This window comes from Manacus candei, unplaced genomic scaffold (assembly GCF_025592945.1).
Source record: "Manacus candei isolate 608988 ecotype Guabito, Panama unplaced genomic scaffold, ASM2559294v1 h1tg000009l, whole genome shotgun sequence".
In the NCBI taxonomy this organism is placed as follows: domain Eukaryota; kingdom Metazoa; phylum Chordata; class Aves; order Passeriformes; family Pipridae; genus Manacus; species Manacus candei.
This window is the reverse complement of record NW_026138057.1, coordinates 5116643-5141393: the sequence shown is the minus strand read 5'-3', so window position 1 is coordinate 5141393 and position 24751 is coordinate 5116643. Positions and strand designations below refer to the sequence as shown.

The following is a 24751-nucleotide window of genomic DNA, read 5'->3' as shown; positions in this document are numbered from 1 at the left end:
CCTTTCTGTTTCTTTTTTTCCTGCCGTTCCTGGTGAGCCCTCAGCGTCCCTTCCCCCTCCACTCCTCCCTCTGCTGTGATTTGGGCAGCCAGGGACAACAGTTTCCCATCAGTTTTGTGCATGCAGGTTCCTGCAGCAATGGCAATTGTAATGTTCTGCTGCTGATTTCTTCTTTTTTGGCTTTTTTTTTGGGAGAAAATCGCCAGCAGTACCTTATAAAATTTGCCATTGATGGTATGTGGTTCTTAGCAACACGTTGTAACAAGTGCTGGGTTTTCACTTCAGTTTCTCCTGCCTTGCAATACCTGTTTCTTCTTTTGCATTAACCAAATCATCTCTATATTTCTTTGTGGGAACAGCTGACTCCATATTTATATATTATCCATGTTGTATTTCTTGGTCACGAGTGGTGGTGACTAAGAATGAAAATCACTTCAATATTTTTGGTAGTACTTGAAATCCAGTAATATTTTAAAAAAACCCTCACACAATTATATTCCCTTCCATAAATAGCAGAACTTGGCTGCATTAATATTAGTTACCAATAATTTAAGCAATATATAACCCCACTACTCATGCCATCATGGTCTGTGACAATTTGCCATATATGACAGTTATCTCTTTTGGACTGAATATGTGGGGAGCTGCAAAAGCTTAAAGGATGACAATATTAGTTACATTTATAAATCTGGGGCTTGTTTCCTCTGCAGATCACCAAAGATGGTGCTGCTTAACATGAATAGTGACACAAGGAAATACAAACACATCATTAGTTAGTTTAAATGCACTGTGTATCTGAAAAAAGTTATTCTAGAAGTTTTTCAGTCTTTTTAATGTAATTGCAAATGAAAAGCTCCCCCCTAAGCATCTGCAAAACATTAGAAAATATATTTAATTACTAATTGTTGCTAAAGCAATGCTCAATTTAACTGGAAATTTTTTAACAGTTGTCTGAGTGCTCTAAGTCATTCTAAAGCTCCAATTTCTAGCCTTTCATTTTCATGTAACAATGGTAATTTTGTTTTTTTCATTATCAGATACTTAGGAACCTAAATATTTTGGATTCCTAAATGACCGTGTCAAAGAAGGGGGTTAAATTCTTATCTGGAATAATGTTTATTCCTTGAACCCTTTCACTGAGAACTCTTGTAAGCAGAGGTTTAAGACCTGTGATCAACATTTGGCATTTTTTTTACAGCTTTGAAAAAGTATGTATAATGATTAAAAAAAAGTGTAGAATCTGAAAAATAAACAAAGGTGTGTAAAACAAATGCTGATAAATTGACAGTGCAAGAAGCCAAAGTGTAATTGAAATCAGAAGTGTAATCCAGTTTATCAACCCCACTTTAAAAGAATCATTAATTTTTTTCTTTAACTTTTTTCCACTAATCTTTTCTGACAACACATTAGGTGTGTCGTTTTGAAATATTACAGGAAGAATTTAAATCTATCAGGTGTTAGAGAATTGTGTGGTAATGAAATTCGTGGGATAAGTAATCCTTGGACAACTCAATTCAGAGAAGAGTATTCCCGATAGGCACGAATCTCCAAATAGTTTCACAGATGCATCCACATAAGTTCCATGAATTTTGCATGCTGTGAGCACAACTGTGGATTGATGTGCTTAAAATCAAAGCCAAATTTGTAATTATCTAATTAATTTTTCTTGAAGTATGGAGCCACCTTTACTTTCCCTTCTTTTCCCTGGCTGTTGTGTTTTGTCTGCTTCGCATGAAATGTCCATTTCCTAATCTATTCCCCCAAATATGTTTTGTTGTGTCACAAAACAGATGGGAATGTCCTTTAAATGACAAATCATTTCTAACAATGAACAGGATGCATACCTAAGCTTTCATATTCTCAGTTTATTCAGTGTGTTTATTTACTAGTGATTCTGTATTTGTCTTAAAAAGAGTGATGTAACTAATTTGTGATTAGGTGGTTTGATACCAGTTCGCAGTGTAACACGTGCTTGTGACTCCCTCAAATTATCTGGCTTTATAGCTCATACTAAAATCAAAGTTGGAAGGGACACGTCATTTCTGTAAAAATTAATGTGATTGTTCAGATTATGCAGTCACCAGCTGAAAAAACTGTGGTTTTTATCACACAAATATATTTTAACCTGGTAAATTGAATTGAGGTGGAATTTGGCATTTTAATTTTTTTTTGTGTATTGGTATAACCTCACCCTCTCCACTCTCCTGTGTAAAGTCTTCATTTAGAGCTGGTGAAGAAGTGAAGTTAGACTTCAGTTTACTTCTCCTTAGTGAGATACTTTATGTTCTATACAGCAATGTTGGAGGGAAATCACGAGGTGAATGCAGTGGATTTTAATCTTTAATCTTGTTCCTGTCAGTGATTTGTAGGGTCTTCACCCTGTCCCTGGTCTCTCTTCATGTAGTAGTGTCTGATATAAATGTAAATGCTTTCCTGTGGCACAAAACTGATTGAGGATGACTGGTTCTTTCCTGGCTGCTCCAATCCAGCCATAGTCTCAGGGCAGCAGGAGCTGGAGGAGGAACTGGCCACAGCTCAAGGAATGGGCAGGCTGCAGCAACCCAGGAGGAAAGGCAACCAGACCAGCAGGAAGCTTCAGGTGGGTGAAAAGAATTAAGTTTATTTTTACTTGTACGTTCATAAAAATATGGGGAGTGATGTTATTTATGTGGTGCTTTAGACTTCAAAACATCAAAGGCTTTTTTGGTTTAGATACAATCTATACAAATCTCTTGGTGGAGCTCGATTGAATGATTAGTACCTGTCCATTTAGGTGGATTTCTAGGCAGTTGGTGCGGTAACTTGCACAAAAAATGATAACTTTTGTAAGAATTAGGATGTCATTGTCACATCAACATATTGGAAGAATAATTTTATGATTAGTTAACTATAATATCTTTAGAACTCAGGGGACCAATTAAGGTATCCAAACATAGTTATCCATTGCTCTCTCAGATGCCTGAGGGTATTTTTAAAAGCTGGCAGATACCTTAAAAAACCTGTGGGAGACTTGGCTTTTCTGGAAATAATAGCTCCAATGTCCACAGTAATCCCCTATATTTGCATTTAGGCACCTGAATTGCTTGCTGAGTTTTAGGCCTTTTAATTGAAACTATGCTTTTAGTAACAGAACTGTTTTACCCTTGCTGCATTTCTCCTTTAAATTCAACTTCATTCTCATGTTTTATGTGTAGGAGGAATACAACTTCGATGGCAAACAATGCTTTCAGGAGCTGAATGTCACCTTGGACAGCACTGACTCGGCTGAAGGAGAGAACATGGGAGGTTGGTGGCCAGAGTACCCTTCACCTAATGCAGGTGTGACAGCAACTAGACAGTTTATTAAAGCATGCACACAGCATCTGTATTTTGTGTCCACTTTTGTTTTCAAATTCAACTAACAGCCCATTTGTGGTGTATTCTAATCTTTGTTGAATTTTTTTGGCTTGTGTTTTCTCCCATTTCATTTCAAAGCATGTGCGTGCTGGATGAACTGCCTAGTTCTGCTTCAGTAGTAGTGTATGGATCTGGCTGGACACTGGGATTGGATGAGCCTTGGTGCCCATCAAATATCCTCTGTGGCAAGATCATGGGTTTTTTTAAGTTATGAGTCTTGTACCTGTGAATGTGTTCCCAGTTTATTTCACAGTTAATGTCGCAAACTAGAATTGCATCCCATTGCTGTTTGCTTTTCATCCAAAACCACAATTCTTGATTTTTAATGCTGATGTTTTTATATCAGTGGTAAAGATTGCAAATACATCTCGTTGTTAAGATGGAATAGGTTCATTAACAAATTTTGATACACACCAGTTTATTAATGATTACTTAAGATCTGATCCTGCAAGTACCTGATCAACTTGTGGTTTAAGTAACATGGGCCACACTATTGATTGAACCACAATAGTTGTGTCTCAATATAACAAGAATATTCCTTCTCTGAGTTCTTGAGCTCTGCAACTCTATTTTGGTTTTTCAACAGTTGAGGGTACTTTTGCCATCTAAATTTTGGGAACGCAGGGCCTCAGGCATTTCCACGAGAAGTGGGTGAGGTCTGAGTGTGCCCAGCACTGGTGAGAATCATGAACAAAAAGCTGAAACCATTTCTAGACTTCAGGGATTTTAGTTGACTTCTCCTGAAATAACTTTTCTCCTTTGTCTTAAGTAGGTTTACGGAGTGTGGTGGAAGAGTTGGAATTAGAAAGGAATCAACTGCAGGAACAAATTCTCTTTCTGGAAGAGCGTTGTCAGGATTTGGAAGACAGATTTCAGCTTCAAGGTAGAATGGAGGCTCTTCAGGTGAGCTTTTGAGTTGTGTAAACCTGATGATTCAAGAGAATTATTTTACTCTCAGTTTATGTTCTTACAATCATAGCCTACAGTATAACAAACATCAATTTGCAGCTAACAAAAATGGCTAAAGCCTAATTTATACTTATAATTACGTTGGAAGAGAGTGTCCCCTTACTACATTATGCTCTGAAGTTGAAGCCTGTTGCTTCTGTTCAGCTCATGGAGAAACATATTTAGGATTAAGCTTTTTTATTTGTTGTAGAAACATAGGAAAAGACAACATAATTTTCATTATTCTTTGTGGAGGCCTTTGTCAGAAGGTCCAGAATTAGATTTTGTTACTCCCTCTTCTTTACATCCCTCAAGTTTCTTTTCTGTGAATGTGTATGCCGTATTTATATATATATGGACATTTATAGAAAAGAAACTGTATAGAAAAATAATAATTGAATATTTATATATATATAAAATCTAAATTTCCAATATTAGACATATATTTATATTATAAAATTATTCAGTGAAGACCCCACAGAGTAAAGTTCTTTTCAAAGTAAGACTTAATATTGCCTGACTGACAAATTACAATGATAATTTGTGAACTTTTTTCACTAAATGACACATCTGATCTCTGGCTCAACCACTTGGTGCATTACTCATAGTTCTTTATGAGTACATATATAAAAAAAATATAATTTTCAAGTGAAAGACAAGCTTATATTAATTATTACTTGAGAATCTTGTAACCAAGCCTTTCAATACAGGTAACGTTTGGTGTAGAGGAAGAAGGGCAGCCATTGAGGGCTGTACAGGTGTGTTCTGCCTCCTCCAAAATGCCGCCTTATTTTCATGACTGGTGACAAGTGTGCCATGTTTGTCCTATTTGCTGTTGGTTCTGGATGTGTTTTGCTTTTGGTTTTTTGGTTGCTGTTGAACAATTCCTTTAATTTATTTTTTTTTTGTGGTTTTATCTTTGAATTGGTGCAGTGGATCTGACTAGAGTAGGAGATTTGTACTGTGTTTAAAAAGCCAGAAGAGCTGTGTGGATATTAATTTTCTCTTCATTATGAATAATCTTCGTTATTGTTTTGTTGCAGAATGAAAATGAACGTTTGCAAACTCAACTCACCCAATTACGCAACCAACAAATGCGAGATGTGGAGAAGCATCAAATTCTCATCTCTGGCTTGAATGAGCAGCTTAAAGGGTAAAATGAAGGTTCTTTACAACTCCAAGTATGATTAGCTTGCTTTTAAACTTCTAATGAGGAGTATAATCTCTTAAAACACTTGAAAAAGAGTTCCTTGATTCATGTTTCTGTTTGCAGTGATGTTACTTTTGTACTTGCAAGTTGGTTTCAGTCCTAATATTTTTGTACTTGAAAGTTTAAATGGAAAGTATAAAAATAATTACTCTCTTAGAAAAACAGTTTGGGGCTGGTAAGTCTAAAAAAACTTAAGCTTTGTTTTCAAAATGCCTAAATATTTTCTTCTTAGATTAAGTGACAGAAATAGTTTCCTTGAGAATTCACTTGGAGAAAAAGAACAAAAACTGTTGAGCACAACAGAAAAACTGGAGCAAATTGAAGCTTTGAGGAAACTGCTTCAAGAAAAGGATCTTCTCAACAAAGAGCTTGGTGAAAAGTTTGTACATACTGAGCAAAAAGTAAGTTAAATTTATTAGCATTTCATTTATTAGAACTAATGAGCTTTAGCCATAACTTTATTTTCCCAATCTGAAGGTTCTGCTGTGTTTTTGCAGTTCTGTTCATTTAAATATTTGCTTAAAGTTTGGTGTAAGGATTTCTTAGACCAGGCACAGCTTTGCATGAAAGTATTTACATTTTATTGGGGTGATAAGTTATCATGGTTTATTAACTTAAAAGTAAAAACTTCTCTGTTGTGTAAACTCAGTATTATAACTGGTGGCATCAGAATTTTAATAAAATTCTGTTTATTTCTATCGCATGAATTTTTCTTTTTGATGCTAAGCTGACTGAAGCCTTAAAGAAATGCAGTGTGTATGAAGTGGAGAACACTGAGCAGAAAGCAGTCATCAGTGATCTCACAGAAAAAGTTGCTACACTGAAAGAAAAGGTAACTCCTAAAAATAAAGTAAGAGAAGAAATGTTACATTCTTTTGTCATGGCCTACTTAAATGTCAGCAAAAGTAACAGCATTAGCTGCTTAAAATTTTATACACTGAACCTTCTGTATGCAAAAACAATCTAAAGAATAACATGGTTACCTTGTGATGTTACAGTTTGGTACAGGTTGTTACTTTAAGTATTGATCTACACGCAGAATGTAACTTCTGTTGTCCCTCTAACATGTTTGAAATATTCTTGTAACATTATTTTCTTGATGTTTAGACCTTGAAGCAAGACAGTGTGGTGGAGTCAATGCAGCTGGATCTGGACCAGACCAATGAAGAGCTTGACAAACTGAATTCAAGCCATTTAGAGGAAAGATCTCAGCTCATTCAGGATCTCCAGAAACGTGAAAGAGAAATTGATAATCTTAAAGAGGCACTGGCAGAAAAGGACAGGGAGATGTCTGTCCTGTCTGTGAACATGGCAGAATATTCTGAGCAGGTTATGATCCTGAAGCACCAAGTGCAATGCAAAGAGGAGGAAATGCGAGGGATGGAAGCGACTTTGTCAAAGGCTGAGAGGGAAACTCATTTACTGAAGGAAGTACAAACAGCTGATGTGAGAGATGCAAGTGTGAAGATCTCTGTCCTTTCTGAGCAGAGTAACACAATGAGACAAGAGCTGGAGAGAGTTAGAGCTGAGAATGAGGCTAAAACCAAAGAGAATGAGGAATTAATAAGACAAAGCACTGAGAACAGCATGACAATTAAGGATCTCCGAGCGGAAATCAAGGCCAACAGTGTTGCTTACAATAACAAACTTGCAGAATGTGAGTCACAAATTACTTTGCTGAAAGAACAGATTAGTAAGTCATCTGAAAAACTACAAGAAACTGAGGATAAACAAAGAAAAGAAACTGAGTATTTGAAATCTCAGCTTGAGGAAAATGATGCTCTGAAGGAAAAATGGAATAATTTGCTTAAAGAGAAAGAGAGTAAAGCAGAGACACTTGAAAATGAGTTAAAATCACTTAAAGATTCATACAACAAACTGGTTTTGGAAAATGCTAAAAAAGATGAAGCGTTGTCTGAGTTATCCAGGAAACTTGTAGAACATACTGAACATCAGGAAACAGTAAAAAAAGAATTGCAAGAGAAACAAGAGCTTGTTATTTCCTTAGAGCAGAAACTTGGGGTTTTGGAGCAGCAAAATGAAGAGACTAAACTTAAATTAACTGGAGATCTGAAAGCCAAAGAGATGTGTTGCAAAGAACTTAATAATCAATTAAATGAAATACATAAACAAATTAACAAACTGGAAATAGAGACACAGGAGAAAACTTCAGCTAATAACCAATTACAGGCAGATCTTGAAGGGAAACAAGGAAAATTGGCAGAGCAAATGAAAGCAAATGAACACCTGAAAAAAAGTATAAATACCATGGAAAAAGAGAAGGAGCAGCTCATCAGAGAAAATGAGAATTTATCCAAACTCCTGGATGTAAAAGAGTGTGAATTATTAAAGAAAACCCAGGCTGTGGCAGAAATAGAGAACAAGTTGTCTGTTCGCACTGCTGAGTACGAGAAAACACTCTCAGCACTAAATTGTGATAAAAACACTCTGGCAAAAGAGATTGAACAATTTTCAGCAGCTGCTGAGCAAAAGGAAAGTTCAGTTGTGGAACAGCTGCGGGAGAAAACAAAGGAATGTGATGTGCTGGCTGAGCACTTGTCTGAAAGCAAGGACCAGACCCAACAGTTGCGTGAGCAAGTGCAATCACTGCTCATTCAGCTGCAGGATATTAGAGGTGAAGAAATAAAGAAAGGAGAAATGTTAAATAATAAATTATCTGAATGCAGTGGCCTAATCCAAGAGCTCAGCCAAAGTAAGGAGCAGAATTTACTCCTGCAGGAACAAATTCAAAGCATAAGTTTGGATTTTGAAACTGCAAACAGGTCTCTAGAAGAGAAAAACCTTCAAAATGATTTGTTGTGTAAGGAAATAGAAGAGACTAAGCTTTGTGTTGTAGAGTTGCAGGGTGAAATTAAAAATCTTAAAGATGAAAGGACAAATCTGTCTCAGTTGGTAGAGGAAAGAGACCTGGCTGTCAAAAATCAGGGTTCTGAACTTGAGAAATTTCAGACGCAAGTTTCTGAAAAAATGGAGGAAAATAGAGTGTTAAATAATCAGCTCCAGCTATTAAGCAAAGAAGTGGAGGTGCTTAGGCATGAAAAAGAGAACTTTTCAATCATATTAAATGAGAAATCGCGTGAATGTGAATTCCTTCAGTCTGAAATTACTTCAGCAAAGCACCAAGCACAAACAGCAGCTCTAGAAAATGAAAAATTGAAAGCAGACATTGAAACAGTTAATGTTACAGCAATGAAAAAGTCAGAGGAAGTAGCTGCTTTAACTTCACACTTATCCCAACAGAGTCATAATATCTTAGCTCTCAAGGACCAAATTGATGGCCTGTTGATTGAGAAAGAAAACTTAAAAATGGCCTTTGAAGAAAAAGAAACTCTCCTTTCTGAAAAGGAGGCTTTGATTAAGCAAATGAAAGACAGTAAAGTGGCAGGAGAAGGGCAATACATGCAAATCATTTCAGATCTGCAAAACCAAATACAAACCCTGGGTTTTGAAACTAGCCAGCTCAGAAACACAGTGCAGGAAAAGGAAAATGAATTTAAGAGGCAAGCCCAAGAATTAAAGTTATTAAAAGATAAATCTGAAGAGTCTGATGTACTTAGGATTCAACTGTCTGAGAATATGGAGGTTATTTCTGACCTTCAGAGTCAACTTAAAAACTTGACAGAACAGTCATCCCAGTTGAATGATTCAATTGTACAGAAAGATGCATCTTTAAAGCAAAAAGTAGATGAATACATCAGTTTAAAAACACAGTTTTCTGAGGTACAGGAATCTTCTGTTTTGCAGGAGAAACAGTTACAGCTTTTAGCCTCTGAAACAGAACAGTTAAAAGTACTTGTTTCAGAAAAAGAATCAACCATCAACAATATTTCAATATTCAGTGAGAATTTAAAGGTGCAACTTCAAGAGAAAGAGGCTGAATGTGATGTCTTAAAGAAACAGGTGGTGGAGCTGGAGGAAGTGAGAGTGAATTTCCAAAAAGAAATACAGCAGCAGAAGAATGTAATAATTGAGATGGACCAGTCCTTATCAGAAAAGGAATCCTCTCTTATGGAAAATGAAAGTCTCCTCAAAATTCTGGAGGTAAAAGCAAAGAAAGATGAAGAGAAAACAAATTTAATTTCTCAGCTCCAAAATCAGGTACATGAACTAACACAGGAACTACAAAAATCTAAAGAACTACTCCACGAGAAAGAAAATGCCGTTTTATCTCTTCAGGAGAACATTGAAGGACAGAATGAACTGAGAACTGAGTTGAACGTGGCTCTTGAGAAAAAAGAAGAAGTTATTGCTGGACTCCTTAATTCCTTAAAGGAGAAAGATGCCAGGGTACAGTTGGCAGAGAGCAACGTTAATGCTCTTTCCAGTGAGATTGAGGTTCTCAGAGAAAAATTAGAGAAAAGTGCAACAGCCATGAAAAACTTCACTGAGGAATTTCAGGAAAAGAATGAGAAGCTTGATATTAATCAGAAAAAAATTGATTTATTGACTGTTGAACTTGACTTTCTCAAAAATGAGCACCAAAAAGCACTAGACCGAGTAAACGCACGGGAACAAGAACTGCAGCAGAAAGAATTGGCTGTGGAGTCTCTGCGTGTGAAGTGCACTGAGCAGGCAGAGAACTTGGAAAGTCTGAGGTTAGAGTTGGACAACCTGAATTCCAAATCATCTCAAGAGTGCCATGACAATGTGCTTTTAATAAACAGTCTCCAGTGCCAGGTGGAGTCTTTAGAGAAAGAAAAAAATCTGTTACAAGAAGATGTTGGTAAACTGATGGCTGAAAACACGCAGCTTGGGGCATCTCAGAGTGATCTGCAAAAGAAATTGGAAGAGCTCCGGGAAATCCAGGAAAAACTAGAAACCAGTGAGAATTACTCAAGAATGCAGATTGATGCTGTCAAACTGCAGATGAAGACTGAAAAAGAGAAGTTACAGATGCAGGTTAGTGTGAAGGGTGAAGAACTTTCTAAATTAGAACTTATGTGTGAAACTCTAGAACAAAGTCTGCTTGAGTCAGAAAACAAATGGGTGACAGAACTTGATAGGGCAAATTTGCAGAATAATAATCTTACTGAGCAAGTGAGCAGTTTAGAGAGTGAAATGAAATCAAAGGATAGGAAAATCCAGTCTTTGCAGCAAGAGCTGGATCTTATAAAAGAGAAATTAACTCAAAGCTTGTCTCCATTACTTAGTAGTAGGCTTTTATGTACGGAACAAAAGGCACAGAGTTCAGATTCTGAACTGAAGCCAACTGATAGTAAAACTCAGCTGGAAAAATTCTCTGCTCTGATAAATTCTATTCTGAGCAAAGAAACAGAAGGAGAGCAACTGCAACTCCTGCTTTTAGAAAAACAGAAAGAAATAGACACCATGAAAGAGGAATTAAAAAGTTTGGAGTCGCTTCGGAAGCAGAAGGAGGCGCTGCAGAACGACATGGAAAAGACGAAGGGGGAATACACATCTGAGATGGAATGTCTGTCCAAAGAAATGCTCACACTCAAGGAAACATTATATGAACAACAATCTCTCTTGCAAGAAAGGGAAGAGTCCTTTGCAGAAATAAATAAGCAGGTTGAATTTCTGCAAGACAAGATAAATAAATCAGAAGAAATAATAAGAGCCAGTCAAGAAAAGCTGCAGATTGAAGGTAAAAAAGTAGCAAGTCTCCTTGAAGAAGTGGGGGAAAAAGATCAACTCATCAAAAACTTAACTTCCCAGGTAAATCAGCAGAAGGATTTAATTTCTAGTCTGAGCCAGCAACTGAAGGAAAAAGACAGTTCTGTTACTCAGGTCATGGAATCATTGTCTAATGAAATGCTGAATTTCTCTGAGGAGAAAAATGCATTAAATGCCAAACTGCAAGACCTTGAAGCTGTTCATAAGAGTTCTGTGGCAGAGCTAAACCAAGTGCTGCAGGAACTTGAGGTTTGCAAGAAAGAACTGGACCATAATCAGGTTCTGTTAAACAGTAGAGAAGCTGAGTTTAAGGATTTAATGAGTGAAAAAGAGGAGATGCAGTTTAATCTCGAGAAAATGGGCAAGGAAAAAGAGAACTTGAAAAAGAAACTTCAAGCAGCGTTGATAGTAAGAAGAGATCTAATGCAAAAAGTTGGAAAACTAGAAAAGAGTGGACAGGAAGAACTAGAAAAAGAGCAAAAAAAAGGAGAGGAGCTGTCGAAGAAAGTTAATGAGTTAACAGACAAATTAAAACTAATTGAAGGACAAAATAATGATTTTAAGTCTCATCTTGGCACTTTGAAGCAACAACTTCTAGAAAAAGATGCCAAAATAAGTGATTTAACTGAAAGTTTATCTTCAAAAGCTTCTTATTTAGAGGAACTTCAGCATAATATCACAGAGCTAAATGATATCATTGCTGAAAAACAAAATGTTTGTGAGCAGAACCTAAAATCTTTAGAGGAAAAGGACTGCAGGCTTGCTCACATGCAGTCTATGCTTGATGAAAAAGCAAGTGCATATGAAGAGGAACGTTCTCAGCTGCTCTTAGCTCTTGAACAGGTGAAGTCTGAACTGAAGAAGAAGGAAGAATCATCAAAGAGTTCCAGTTTAGAAGAACCTGGTTTAAGTGCTGGGGACAGGAAGGAGTGTCTGGACCCCAACAATGACATTGATGTCATGAGTCAATTAAAAAAAGAAAAAGAAGCTTTACAGAGGGAGCTTTTGGTCATGAAAGAAGATATGAAAAAATTTCAGCAAGAAAGGGAAGAGCACAGGAAACTTGCAAGAGATTTTGAGGAACAAAAAGCCCACCTTGAGCAGCTCAAACAAGAACATTCAGTGGCAAGTGAAGACACTGAGATAAAAGAGCTAAGAAGTGATTATGCAAAGCTTGAGGAGGAAACAGCAATGTTAAGGAAAGAACTGAGAAAAATATTGCTGGAATTTGGTGATGAAAGAGAAGAAAAAGTCAACTTAATGTCTTTGAGTCAGCAGGAGCAATGTCAGGGCAGCTTGTTGGAGGACATAAAGCAGCTACAGAGAAAGCTGAAAGTGTATGAGGCTGAAATTGTAGCTCTTAAGACAGTGCTTGAACATGTGAATAATGAGAAGGAAACACTTATTAAAAAAGGTGAGGACTACAAGCTGAGCCAGGAGGAACTGCAGAGGTCAAGAATTGAAGCTGAGAAGGAGGTTGCAGAAAAGAATGAGGAAATAGAAGCATTGAGGTGTTCACTTGCGGATTTCAAAGGTAAACTTGATTTGGAAAAGGAGTTATTAAGCAAAGCTGTTAAGGAGGGCCAAGATGAAGCCCACAGTTACAAAACAGCACTGGAAGAAATGAAGAGTGAGAAAGAGGAACTTCTCAGCTGCTTAGAAAAGTCCAGTTCAGAACTAATGAATATGAAAAAGGAGGTAGGACGTTTCAGTGAAGAAAACAAAAGTCTCGTGCAAGAGCTGTGTCTGCTGCGTGAGAAGGCTGAGATGAGTAGACCTGTGGTGTCTGGCAAAGAGCTTAAGGAAGAAAATTATACTGAAAAGGAGCTGGGAGAGGTTGGTTCAGAAAGGAATTTCCTTGAAGGAAAGTTAGAAGGTAAAGACACAGTTTTTCAACTATCAGAGGCTGATTACTCTGGGAAAACTAAACTGAGAGAAGCAACGGAATGTGAAATGCATAAACAAATGCAAATGATGGAAGAGCCACTGGGAAAACCTGCAAATATAAGTGATTCTAAACCCCAGGAGCAAAGAACTGTAACAGAAGATAAATCCAAAGAGCGCCTTCAGAGGAAACTACAGGCAGCTTTAATATCGCGGAAAGAAGCCCTGAGAGAAAATAAATGTCTAAAAGAACGGCTTGATCAGCTGATGTTGGAAAAAGAAGAGCTGATGAACAAGGCAGGGATGCTGGAGCACTTGTTAGAGCTTGGCAGAGACAAGCAAAGTTCAAGTGCTGTTGCTCCCTTGGCTGGAGAGGAGAGCCTTGTCTCTGAAAATGCGAGGCTGCTGACGGAAAACGAGAACCTCAGCGCAGCATGTGAAAGTCTGAAATCCACCATGGAGTCTATAGTTCAGGAAAAAGAGGCCTTTTCTTTCCAGCTAAATACCTTAAAAGATTCTCAGACAGTTGAATTGACAGGCTGGAAGGCTAAACATAGCGAATTAAAGCAGGAGTATGAATCACTTCTTCAGGCCTATGAGAATATCAGTAGTAAAGTGGCAGAGATGAGGCAAGTTATTGATCTCAGTAGGAAAGAGAAGCAGGAGGCTGTTCAAAGACTCAGGGAAGGAGAATCTGAGAAGGAGGCTCTGGAGAAGCATTTACAAAATCTCATGGATGAAAATGAGGTTATTAAGAGTCAACTGAAACAACTCAGTGAATCCAAGAAAATGGAAGTCGATGAATTGCAAAGCAAAGCAGAAAGGCAGATCCGTGAGCAGGAGGCAAGGATGCAAGAACACCAGGATCGCCTTCATGAGCTCACTGAGCAGAACCATCAGCTGATGGAGGAGAATGAGCAGCTGAAACAAACTTCTGAAAACTTAAAGCAGGCCTTAGAGAAAATCCAGAATGAAAATGATGTCCTTCATAATAACATCACTGTAACTAAAGCAGCCCTGGGAGAGCTCCAGGTTCAAATGGAAGTGTACCAAAATGATACACAATCTAAAATCAGTGATGCATTGTGTGAGAATGAATCACTGTTAAAGGACATTAATGTGTTAAAGGATAAACTCTCTGAAAAAGAGCAAGATGTGCTTGTCCTAGAACAGGAAAGAAAATTAATTTCAGAAAAAGCACAAGAAACTGAAAAATCTTTGGCCCATAAAAATCATTGTCTAACAAAGCTGGATATGGAGTGTAAAAGCCTTACACAAGAAATTGTTAGTCTAAATGAAAAAGTCAAGATTTTAGAGGATGATAAATGTCTGTTACAGGAAGAATTAGAAAATGTACAGGAAAGTTCTTACAAAGTAAAGAATGAGAGAGAATTTCTCGAGACAGAGTTGCTTAATCATGTTAAAAAAGTTGACCATCTTACTGATAGAATGAAATCGGCACAGGTGCAGAATAACTTGCTGTTACAGCAGCTGGAAGAATTAAAGGCAGAAAAATGTCATGTGGTTAAAGAAAAGGAAGAACAGCAGCTCCATCTTGTAAAGATGTTTGAGGAAAAGGTGAAAAGTGCTCAGAGGGATAACAGTGGAACTAAAAGCAAAACAAAAGAATTGCAAGAACTCTTAAAAGAGAAACAACAGGAGATCAACCATTTGCAAAAGGATTCCATAAAGTTCCAGGAGCTGATCCTGGACTTGGAAAGATCTGTGAAAGTGTCACAGTCGAAAAGTGAAACATTGGAAAAGGACTTAAATAATGCATCAGAAAAGCTGGTGAAATCATATGAAGAAATCCATCATCTCAAGGGGAAGCTTTCAGCACAGATGGACTTGTTTAATCAGTCAAAGAATGAGGTGGACAGGCTTAAAGATGAGAATCTAAACTGGAGAAAAGAACTTAAGAAGAAGGAAGAAGAACTGCAACTCCAAAAGAGAGAATATGAGAGAGAATTGGAATTTCATCTCCAGCAACTAAAATTGCTTCACAAAAGGGAGTTTTCAAACCTAGAGGAACGGCACAGAGCCCTCGAGAGAGAAAAGGATCGGGCAGTTAGTGAGATCCAGGGTTTGCAAGAGGAAATCAGCACTAAGGACTCTCAAAACAAGCAACTCCAGGTGGATTTGAACGCAGCCTTGGCACGATTAGCTGCTTTTACAAAGTGTATGTCCTCTCTTCAGGATGACAGGGACAGGGTCATCACTGAGATGAAAACCTGGGAACTGCAGTTCAAAGAGGCCATCCAGAATAAGGAGAGACAGATAGAAGACAGTAATAAAAGAATAGTGGCCTTACAGGATGAATTGAAAGATAAAATGACTCAAATTCAAGAACTGAATATCAAATATTCTGTAGTAGAGGAAACAAAGGATGAACTGTACTTGAGGCAGAAATCTGTTGATATGCAGCGCTATGAAGAGCTCTGCAGGATAAAGGAAGAAAACACCTTTTTTTTTAACAGACAGCAAGAGTTGGAGAGTGTTCTTCAGTCCAAAGAAGAAGCTTTGCAAGCACTCCTTAAAGAAAATAATTCTCTTAATCATCTCATAGAGAATAGTAAAAGTACAGGAAGAGAAATAAAAGCTCTGGAAAGTAATTTTACTAGACAGGAGCAGGAATTGCAAGAGCTTCTAGCAGAGAAGGAAAAGGTGAATGCTGAGTTGCAAAAGCAGATTACCATTTCTGAGCAAATGAAGGTCATGCTAAATAATAAAGACAAAGAAATTTCCATACTTATTTCCTCAAAAGGTGATGAGATTTCAGACTATCTGGTTCAGGTACAGACTCAACACAGAAATCAAATCAAAGAATATGAACTTCAGTTAAGGTCTTTGCAGATGGACAGACAACAAGCTGAGGAATCCTGTCAGAGGATGGAAAATGAGCTGAGAAATCTCCAGGTGAAAGCAGAAAAAGCAGAGCAGGAGAAGGCTGCCATTGCCAGTGAAATAGATGCCTTTAAAAAATCAGTGTCATCTCTTCAGAATGATCGGGATGAGCTTTCTACCAAATACAGAGAGCTGGAGCATCTTCACCAGGATGTCTTAAATCAGAGGGACAGGCTTATAGTTGGCAATGCAAGTGAGAATAATGCTCTGAAGCAGGAATTAAGGATACTCCTCAATCGAATAGATGATCTGCATTCTGAAAATGCAATGCTGAGTGCACAGCTCATCAAGTACAGGGAAGATCTTAACCAGGTTTTGTCTCTGAAAGACCATCAGCTGAAAGACTTACTGAAGCAGAAATTGGATTGTATCAAAAGCCTTGAGCGTGAAAAATACGATCTTCAAAAGCAAATAAAAGAAATGCAGCTTTCCAGTGAGCTGCAGAAGGGGACTGCTGTGTCTTTGGAACAGGAAAATAAAAAGTTGGCATCTAAAGTAAGTGATTTAGAATCTCTAGTTGCCTCCTTAAACAAAGAGAAACTTGTTTCTGAATCTGGAGAGAAACTGCTAAGTAGTGATAGTGTTCAGAAAAAAGAGTCAAGTGGACAGCATGGAGAAAACATTCAGAAAAAGGTTCAAGAACTCCAGAAATGCAGAGGCAGAAATGTAGGTGAGGAATCCAGCAGGAGTCTTTTGACACCTCAGTATGGAGATAAACCTGGTGCTTTTGCAGAGAAGGTGCTGCTGGAAGTTCAGTCTCAAAACAATGAGCTGAGGTCCCATAATGAGGCCTTTGGGAAGGCAATGACTGCTCTGCAGAATGACAGAGATCGAGTCCTAGAGGACTTGAAGGCACTTCAGAGCAAATACACAGCTGAGCTCAAGACTGAAAAAAGGAGAGGAGATGAACTTGAAGCTGAGTTGGAGGGGTTTAAATTACATCTCATCAGTATCCTCAAAGAAAATCCTCTTCTGCATCGGGGTGTCTTTGATGCTGCAGATAAAGTTACACTTGCTCAGATTGCTGATGAAGTTGGAAGTCTCTGTAGGACTTTAGTCAGTCGGGACATGGAAGTGAGCAGGCTCTCATCTGAATGTGGGAATTATGTCCAGCAGATTGAAGCATTTTCCAAGGCTATGGCCAGTCTCCAGAATGACCGAGACAAATTGCTGCAGGAGCTCAGCAATCAGAAGGTAACTTCTGAAACCCGATATCCCATTGATTGCAACAGCATCAATGAGAGAAATTACTGTGAAAGTAATTTGGATGTGCCTCAGAGCAATAGGGTAACGCTTTGGTAAGTTTTAAATAGCCACATCACTTTGTAGTTTTATTCTTTGTGCAGGGAATGCTTTGAGACATTGTGGATTCTGAAGTTTAACTTTGTAGGTTGTGTAAGTGCTATGATAGCACTGCGTGACTAAAGAAGGTGTGTTTACAATTTTGGGGGTTAGTTATCCTGTTAAATGGAGCAAATGGGGAAAACCAATATTCTGTAATCAAACTTCAACCATAGAGTTTTCACTGCAGTTCACTACTGATGTTTATTAAACGTAGGCTAAGGAAGGAGCCAGCCTTGCAGCTGTGGAAATATCAAAACTAAAGACCAAGGTTGATGATTTGGAGAAGGCACTGCATCAGACAAAAGCCTTCCAGGCAGAAACTGAGAGAGAGATCACATCATACCAGAATGAGCTGGCTGGATTAAGGTATGAATTTTAAATTTAAATAGTGCATGTGGTTCTTGTTTAGAATTCATTACCGACTTCACAACCCAACATAAAACTGACACCCAGAACTAGCAGGAGGCAGGATAAGAATGTTTGTAATGTGTGACATCAACTTCCACAGGGTTGTCTTTGTGCACAGTTTTCCTTGTGTTTTTATGTCTCTTGGTTTATGTGAAGTTTCAAAGTCTTACTTGAATGATTTCTGTTCTGTTGGTGACTTGGGTATTTGGAACTACAGTAAAAGAGTATGCTTGGTGTGGAATAACAATAATTCTGTTTGAATTTGAGGCCATAGGCAGTATCCTGGTACCTCACTGCATTTTATGGTCCATAGTGCAATTTCTAGATCTCTAATTATAAAGTCTTTGTAGGGTATTATTTATCTTACACTACAAGTTTTTTGGGGAGAGGATGTAGATCAAAAGGCCAGCCCCACATTTCTCTGTAAACGTGAGCAAATTATGAAATACTCAAACCTCATTTTAACTTGTAGACTTAACCAGTGAACAGCATAAATATATATATATGCATATTACTCTTCCAAAATTACCATTATTTGTTACAGAAATAACAGTAAGTACAGCTTTATCCTTTTCATTGATTTGTATGTAGTGTATAATTCTTTAACATACAATATTTTATGTTCAGAATGGAAAAAAACCTCCTCCTCTCTGAGTCCCAGGCACTGAGAAATCAATGTCAGATCACAATTGCTGAGAAAGACCGACAGATTGCAGAGCTACAGAAGCTGCAACAAGACATGATTGTTATGAAATCAGTCCCTGCTGGCAGCAATTATCCAGTCAAGGTAAAGAAATGGAATGCAGCAGGAATGTAGAATGGAATTTAGCAGTTTATTGTGTTGAATTTGCAACCTTAGAAGAGAACTATGCAGCACGTGATAGCAATCTGGCAAGTGTTATCTTAGGTTAGTTAAATCCAGAATATAACAGGAAGAAGTTAAAAAAAAATTAAATGGATTTTTTTTCAGATTTATTATGGCTGCAACCTGTGTTTAGGGACATGCTTTTTAAGAGGATCAAGAGGTTGGTAGTTCACGCTGACAACAAATTTCACAATTTGTGTAGTTGGTGCAAATAAATTTTAAAGATCTAATAAAATTCATTCTTCAGAGCCTAAATCAGTGTCTAATTCCTGCAGATTAGAGCAGGATGTAACTGGGGGGGAAAGGGGAGATGTCCTAATGGAAGTGCTCTTGCCTTTCCCCTGAAGCAGCTGGAATTGGCTTCTGCCAGGAACAAAATCCTGGATTTAGAAAGGCAGCAGCTGACACCCAGTCTGGCAATTGCTGTCTGCTTTTGTAAACTGTCATTAAAGCTTCAAGGAAAGTGTTTTTTTGAGTACTATTCTTATTTCCCTTTTGTGTGCCAAAGGAAGGAATTTTTAATTTCATTAAAACCAACATTTTAGTTGGTCAGGTTTGAGTTTCATATGCTGTTCATTTTCTGTGATTAAAATCACAAATAAGAGCTATTGAACAGTAATATCTGTGGGTTATGGAGTATGTGATAAAAATCTTTATTTCAGGATTATGTGGGTAAAAAGATTCCATAAAGCATTAGAGTTAAAGAAGGCAAGAGCTGTAAACTGATGATAAGATCAGGTGTGTTTTTCTTTTCAAAATGGACTCTTTCAGCTTAAAATCCATATTTCCAAATAGCTGTTCTGCAGGTCATGAATACAAGACATTCTTAGCTTGAAAATAATTTTCGAATAATAATAATTTTTGAAAGGTGTTTTATATTAATATGTTTCTATTTTACCACCTTTCTTTGTGCCTCGCACTATTTGCAAATTAAAAATTAAGTTGGGTTGCTTTTTCATGGTAGTTTTCTATTTTTTCTTAATGCAAATATTTAGGTTGAAAACACTATATATTAAAAAGACCTTGTCTTCTACTTAAAGTGTCTTGCAAATGTGGTATTACATTGTGAGAAGGGTATTATATTGTGCAAAGGAAATCCTGCATATTTAGTGTTGGAGTTGTGTATTATTTAGAGAACTCTTGTACTGTTTACCCTGAATATCCTAATACTTTTTAAGGCTTTAGAAACTGCCTCCCTTGCTGGAAGTGGAGATGCACCAGAGGAAATCAAACGTGTCTTGGCTGAGAAGAATCAGCTGCAGAATGAGCTGCAGCGCTGCCTCCAGGAGATCCACCAGAAGGACCTGCATTTCCAACAGATTAATTCCAAGGTAATTTAGAACAACAGCTCTGATCCTCAATAGCTCATGCCAGTCTGGGCTGGGATCACACAGAAATATTGATAAATTGGTGGTGTCTTGCATGACTGACAGTTAATTTTCCTTTAAAACTCAGATTCTTGAAAACAACCCAGTTGGCTCAGACTAGAAATTGCAGATTAAATGTCAGTATTGTCTTCTGTCAGGCTCTTCTGACTTATTTGACTGAGAGGTTTATTTGACTCTGCATTCTAAAGCTGTTGATGGGGCACTGTTAAACTTCTACTCAAAATATTTTTCATTATAGACAGAAACAGGCTGGAACAAGATTTTACCTTCTGGTTTGGGTATTTTGATGACAGGGGAAATCAATGCTCACGTTTCTTTATTTGCTCTCATAAAACAACTAGTTTAAACCTCAGCGAAACTGTGACCTTGCCAAAAAGTTTGTGGAATTTTGAAACAGCGGGTCTCAAATCTGTAGGAATTTCCTGGAGGAGCTAATTCCTAATTTTTAGTTCTTTAAATGTGAATTCCTTGCAGGTTGTGCAGTCAGCAGAGGAGAATGCTGTCTTGTCTGCCCAGCTGAAGACTCTGTCTCAGACTCTGAGGGATAACCAGCTTCATTACACTGACCTGCAAAATCGGTATTTAAGACTGGAGAGGGAATATCAGTCAATGCAAGTGGCACCTTTCCAAGGCTCTGTTCAGGTAAACAATACTTTTAGGGTTTTTTCTTCTGTGCTTACATATTTCATGCCAAAAATTCACTTTTTGTTGTACTGATTCAGTCCTTTTGCTAGCCCTTTGTGTGTGCTGAACATAGCTGTCTTTATTGTTGTAAAGCTGGTGTAATTTGACTTTTCATTTAAAGAAGCTGTTTATACATGATTTTTCTTTTGTTTTGGAGCATTTTTTCAGTTGATCCACAACTGGCAGAGGTAATTGAATGATCAATTATCAATGGATCAGGAAATTTAGTGGTAATTTCACATCATTCATGAATAGTTTTGCAAGGTGTTTGAGTAATATTTTCAGAAGTGAGATTTATATCACCACTTCAGCATTTTGGTACTGTTTCCCAACCCCTCATACACATAGGTTAATAATAACAATATAACATAAGGTTATTATTTGAGGGCTGGAACTAGATGATTTAAGGTCCCCTCCAAGCCCATGCTTTATGATTCTATCATTATTCCTTTGTGAGATTTTAATTTTTAAAAAGCTTTCCTGTACTGCCTTGGCTATTCATTAACAATCAGTTAATATAATACCCTAAAATAACATATATGGATAATTATAGTAAACAACCCTCACTCTTCCATAAATGGGAATAAACCCAAACAAGGAGAACTATAAATTAAAAATAAATGAATAGCTGCAATATTTTGAAACTGTACTCAGTGCTGCATTATTATGTGGATATAGATGCATTTCTTTCCCCTCAGAATTATTCAGAGATTGCTGCGGTAACAGGTGTACCTGTATCCTTCAGGTCCCACAGCATTCCTCAACCTTCTGTTAGAAAACAGGCCTGGAAAATTTCAGCTCTGGAAATCAAAAAATTAAATGGTACAAAGAATTATTTGTTCCACTGTTTTGTGCTGCTTATGGCTTCTTTAATTGAAATAAAGACTTTTAGCAAGTAGAAAAATGGTGACTGGCTTTTTTTTTCCCCTCTCTTAATATTTCCTAGGACGAAACTAGAGCAGAAGTTCCCCCTGGAGCACCACGGGAAAGATCTGGGATTATTGTTGAGATAGACAATATGGAGCTAAATGAGCTCAGGAAAAGGTCAGGACTCAGAGCATGTATTAGCAATATTGTTTTCCTGACAGCTGTGTTGTGAGTGTGAAAGTAATGCTTTTGTATCCCTCTAAGGCATTTGTGTGGAGAAGGGAAAGAAGTGGATTTACAGTGGATTAAATAAAGCATAAGTCATATCCTTGAATTGTTACCATCTGTGGTTTCTTTTGTACCTTACTTCATTTCAATTTAAAGCTAAAACATCTTATTATAATTAAGTCTGTCAGATAAAGGAAGATTTCTTAATAAAAAAACCAGCAAAAAAGTAATTCTTTAAGTACATAAAATACTGATTTCAGGTTACATTTTGTCCTAGGCTTGCAGAGACTGAGCAACAGTATGAGTCCGTGCAGCAGGCTCTCTCCCAGCTGACAGAAACACTGGCAGAGGAGAAGAGCAGGAGAGAAGCTGCAGAAGAGGCTCTTGGGCTCTCTGAAGAGACAAGTAACAGGTAAAATACCGTGTCAGATTATTTGTTTGCCTTTTATTTTTAGTGAGAGGTTAGTGATAGGTTTTCCTGTGGGTGTTAGATTTGTGAGCAAATAATAGAACAAACAGATAATAGAACCTGCTTTTGAGTCCACAATGCCTGAAGCAATGGAAATCTATGTATAACTGTGTAAAAAAAGCTAAGTTTAACTCTGGATGAAGAAAGTGTTACAAGCTTTGGATTTTTTTTCTTTATTTAATTTCATCTGTTGGGCTCAGTGGTATTTCTTTTTTTCCAAGTTAGAAAAAAAAATCACATATACAGCTTTAGCAGAGCCACTGGTTAGATTTAAAATATCATTATCCATCTGCCTACATAAAGTATCCCTCACAACCATCATCTGAAAATCACTATTCAGTCAGGTAGTAATTTTGGTGTTTATTCTGAATAAATGAAACATCTTAAGCGTAGATTGTAAATAAAAACTAAAAAAGACCTGGCAATATAAAGTGAGTCTGACTGCTCTGTGTGGAGACCTTCCCTTAGTAATGTAAGAATGCAAAATAATGTTTTTGTGCGAATTCAGTACTTAAGAGAAGATAATTCAGTACTCCATGTCTCCCTGTAATTTTTCTCTAGGTTTGAAGTGAGCAGTTACAGATCTGTACCCACTGAATACACTGTCCAGATGGAAACTGAGGAGGAGAGGGAAGCCTTAATCATCAATCCCAGTGAACATGTTGTTGTGAGAAAGGTAAGGAGATGAAAGCTTTCAAAAGCCCTGAATTACCAGCTACTTAAAAAGGGTATGCATGTTGTATCCTACTGGTTGCATACTGGATTGAAACGGCACAGCTCATGGTCCCCTTCATGCTACTGCTTTCTTTTTTCTGTCTTGCCAAATTTCTATACCTTATTTTCAACTGTCATTCATTCTTGGAGTGCAGATTTCCCACCTGAGTGACTGGAAATCACTGATTTTTGGTTGTCCTCTTTATGTGTAAGCAGTGGCACAAGGCAGCCACTTGTCTGATGTGCCTTGGCTCTGAAAAGCTGACGGAAGTACTCTGTGTGTTTGGTATCAAGAGAATGGGCAGACCATCATTCAAAGCAGCAAACTACTTCTGAAACTCCATTTCACTGAAAAAACATCTTTAATTTCTTTCTCTTGGGCTGTGAGCCAAATACAAGCAGCTGTGTAAACTGCATCATAAGACATATTACCTGTGTCAAAATTAAAATGGTAGCAATCATATTTGTACTACACACATCCATTAAATAAAATGTGCATTGCATTTAATTATGTGCATACGCAAAATGCAATATGCATCTCTAGTGTGTCTGTGTAACTGCATAATACACAAATACCTGATATTCATTCCTCTCCCCTTTTAATAATGCTGGTTTTTTGAACTTTAAATGATTTATGTTTTTATAGCCTGTGGTGTGGCATCAATTGCTATGTCAGAGGTTTACGGTGCCTCAGAAATCCAAGCTGCAGTGGAGCTTCTTATTCATATTCATGATTATTGATATGGAATTTTTTGTTTCCTACCCAGATGAAAGGAGGAGCCCTTTCCCTCCGGAGGTGGCTCCGAGGGCGAAGCCTTTACTGTTCCAAGCTGCTGACTTCCCGAGCAAAATCCCGCTATTTATTCCTCGCTTACCTGGTCACTCTCCACCTTGTTGTTTTCCTGTGCCTCACTGGTGTCCTCTGAATACTGCATTTCCTGGGTGGATTATTTTGGTGTGCCAATTTAGGATAGTAGACTCCTCACATGCTGCTGTTACACTATGCACTGGACACAGTTGTAAATATTCCTGTGACACTACATGAATCTTGAGCTTCTCCAATGAAATTTGTCTTTATCACACTTTGCTCCAAAGTTGACTTGAATGGCTCTTTCACAGTGGAATATTTGCTAAGGAGAAAATATTCCCCTCTGCCCTCTAAAGAAACTGCTGCATACAAGTTATTTAATATTGTTTGTGAGTACATAATGATTGGTTACTACTGAATGGGTTGTAAATGATATCTTTTCTATACAAATTTTATTTTAAGAGTCAAACTATAAATTTCAAAGGAATATCAAGATATTACTGTATATTGGCTTCTTGATTCTCACAAGAAGTTTTATAGAGTGCAATAAAGGAAGAACTACTGAATTTTTGATTTTCTTTGGTTGCTTGGGAGTTTTTTTGGCTGAAAATAAAAGAATTAAGAAGGTTGTTCTTTGCCATTCAGTTTGTGCCCAATTCTGTGTGTGGTAATGAGGTAAGCTGATGATTAAAGACACAGTAAAGATTCATAATTGAGATGACATAAAGAAATGTCTTCAGCTTCTTATATTCTCTTCTTTGTAATTTTTTTCCCTGTAACTTGTGGGGAGTTTGGTAATTTTTTATTGACTTGCATTTCTTGTCTTGGTGGGGTTTAGTCACTGCCTGTCTTTGTGCAAAATGTTCCTCAGCTGCAGAACACATGAAATTCAAGCTTATAAAGGCACAACATTACATATTTTACATGTTTGAGCTTCAAGGTACAAGTCAGTAAAGGGTAAGTTTTCAACTGAGAATCT

The 24751-nt window shown here is 37.4% G+C and overlaps 1 protein-coding gene across 5 annotated transcripts in view; it reads left to right on the top strand.

Annotated features, from left to right (window-relative positions):
- Positions 1–24401, top strand: part of LOC127466263 (golgin subfamily B member 1-like) — a 37589-nt gene extending 13188 nt beyond the window's left edge. For 2 of the 5 annotated variants that reach the window (XM_051776888.1, XM_051776885.1), the window contains 15 exons: positions 2490–2599; positions 3195–3318; positions 4169–4299; positions 5388–5497; positions 5787–5955; positions 6282–6386; positions 6662–17191; positions 17556–17707; positions 18377–18536; positions 19793–19945; positions 20477–20644; positions 21633–21730; positions 22059–22193; positions 22812–22926; positions 23732–24401. In XM_051776888.1, the coding sequence (XP_051632848.1) occupies positions 2490–2599; positions 3195–3318; positions 4169–4299; positions 5388–5497; positions 5787–5955; positions 6282–6386; positions 6662–17191; positions 17556–17707; positions 18377–18536; positions 19793–19945; positions 20477–20644; positions 21633–21730; positions 22059–22193; positions 22812–22926; positions 23732–23890 (12419 nt within the window). In that variant the 3' untranslated portion in view covers positions 23891–24401. The remainder of the gene's footprint in view (positions 1–2489; positions 2600–3194; positions 3319–4168; positions 4300–5387; positions 5498–5786; positions 5956–6281; positions 6387–6661; positions 17192–17555; positions 17708–18376; positions 18537–19792; positions 19946–20476; positions 20645–21632; positions 21731–22058; positions 22194–22811; positions 22927–23731) is intronic. The other 3 variants (XM_051776889.1, XM_051776887.1, XM_051776890.1) reach the window with 3 other exon arrangements.
- Positions 24402–24751: the final 350 nt, after the last annotated feature.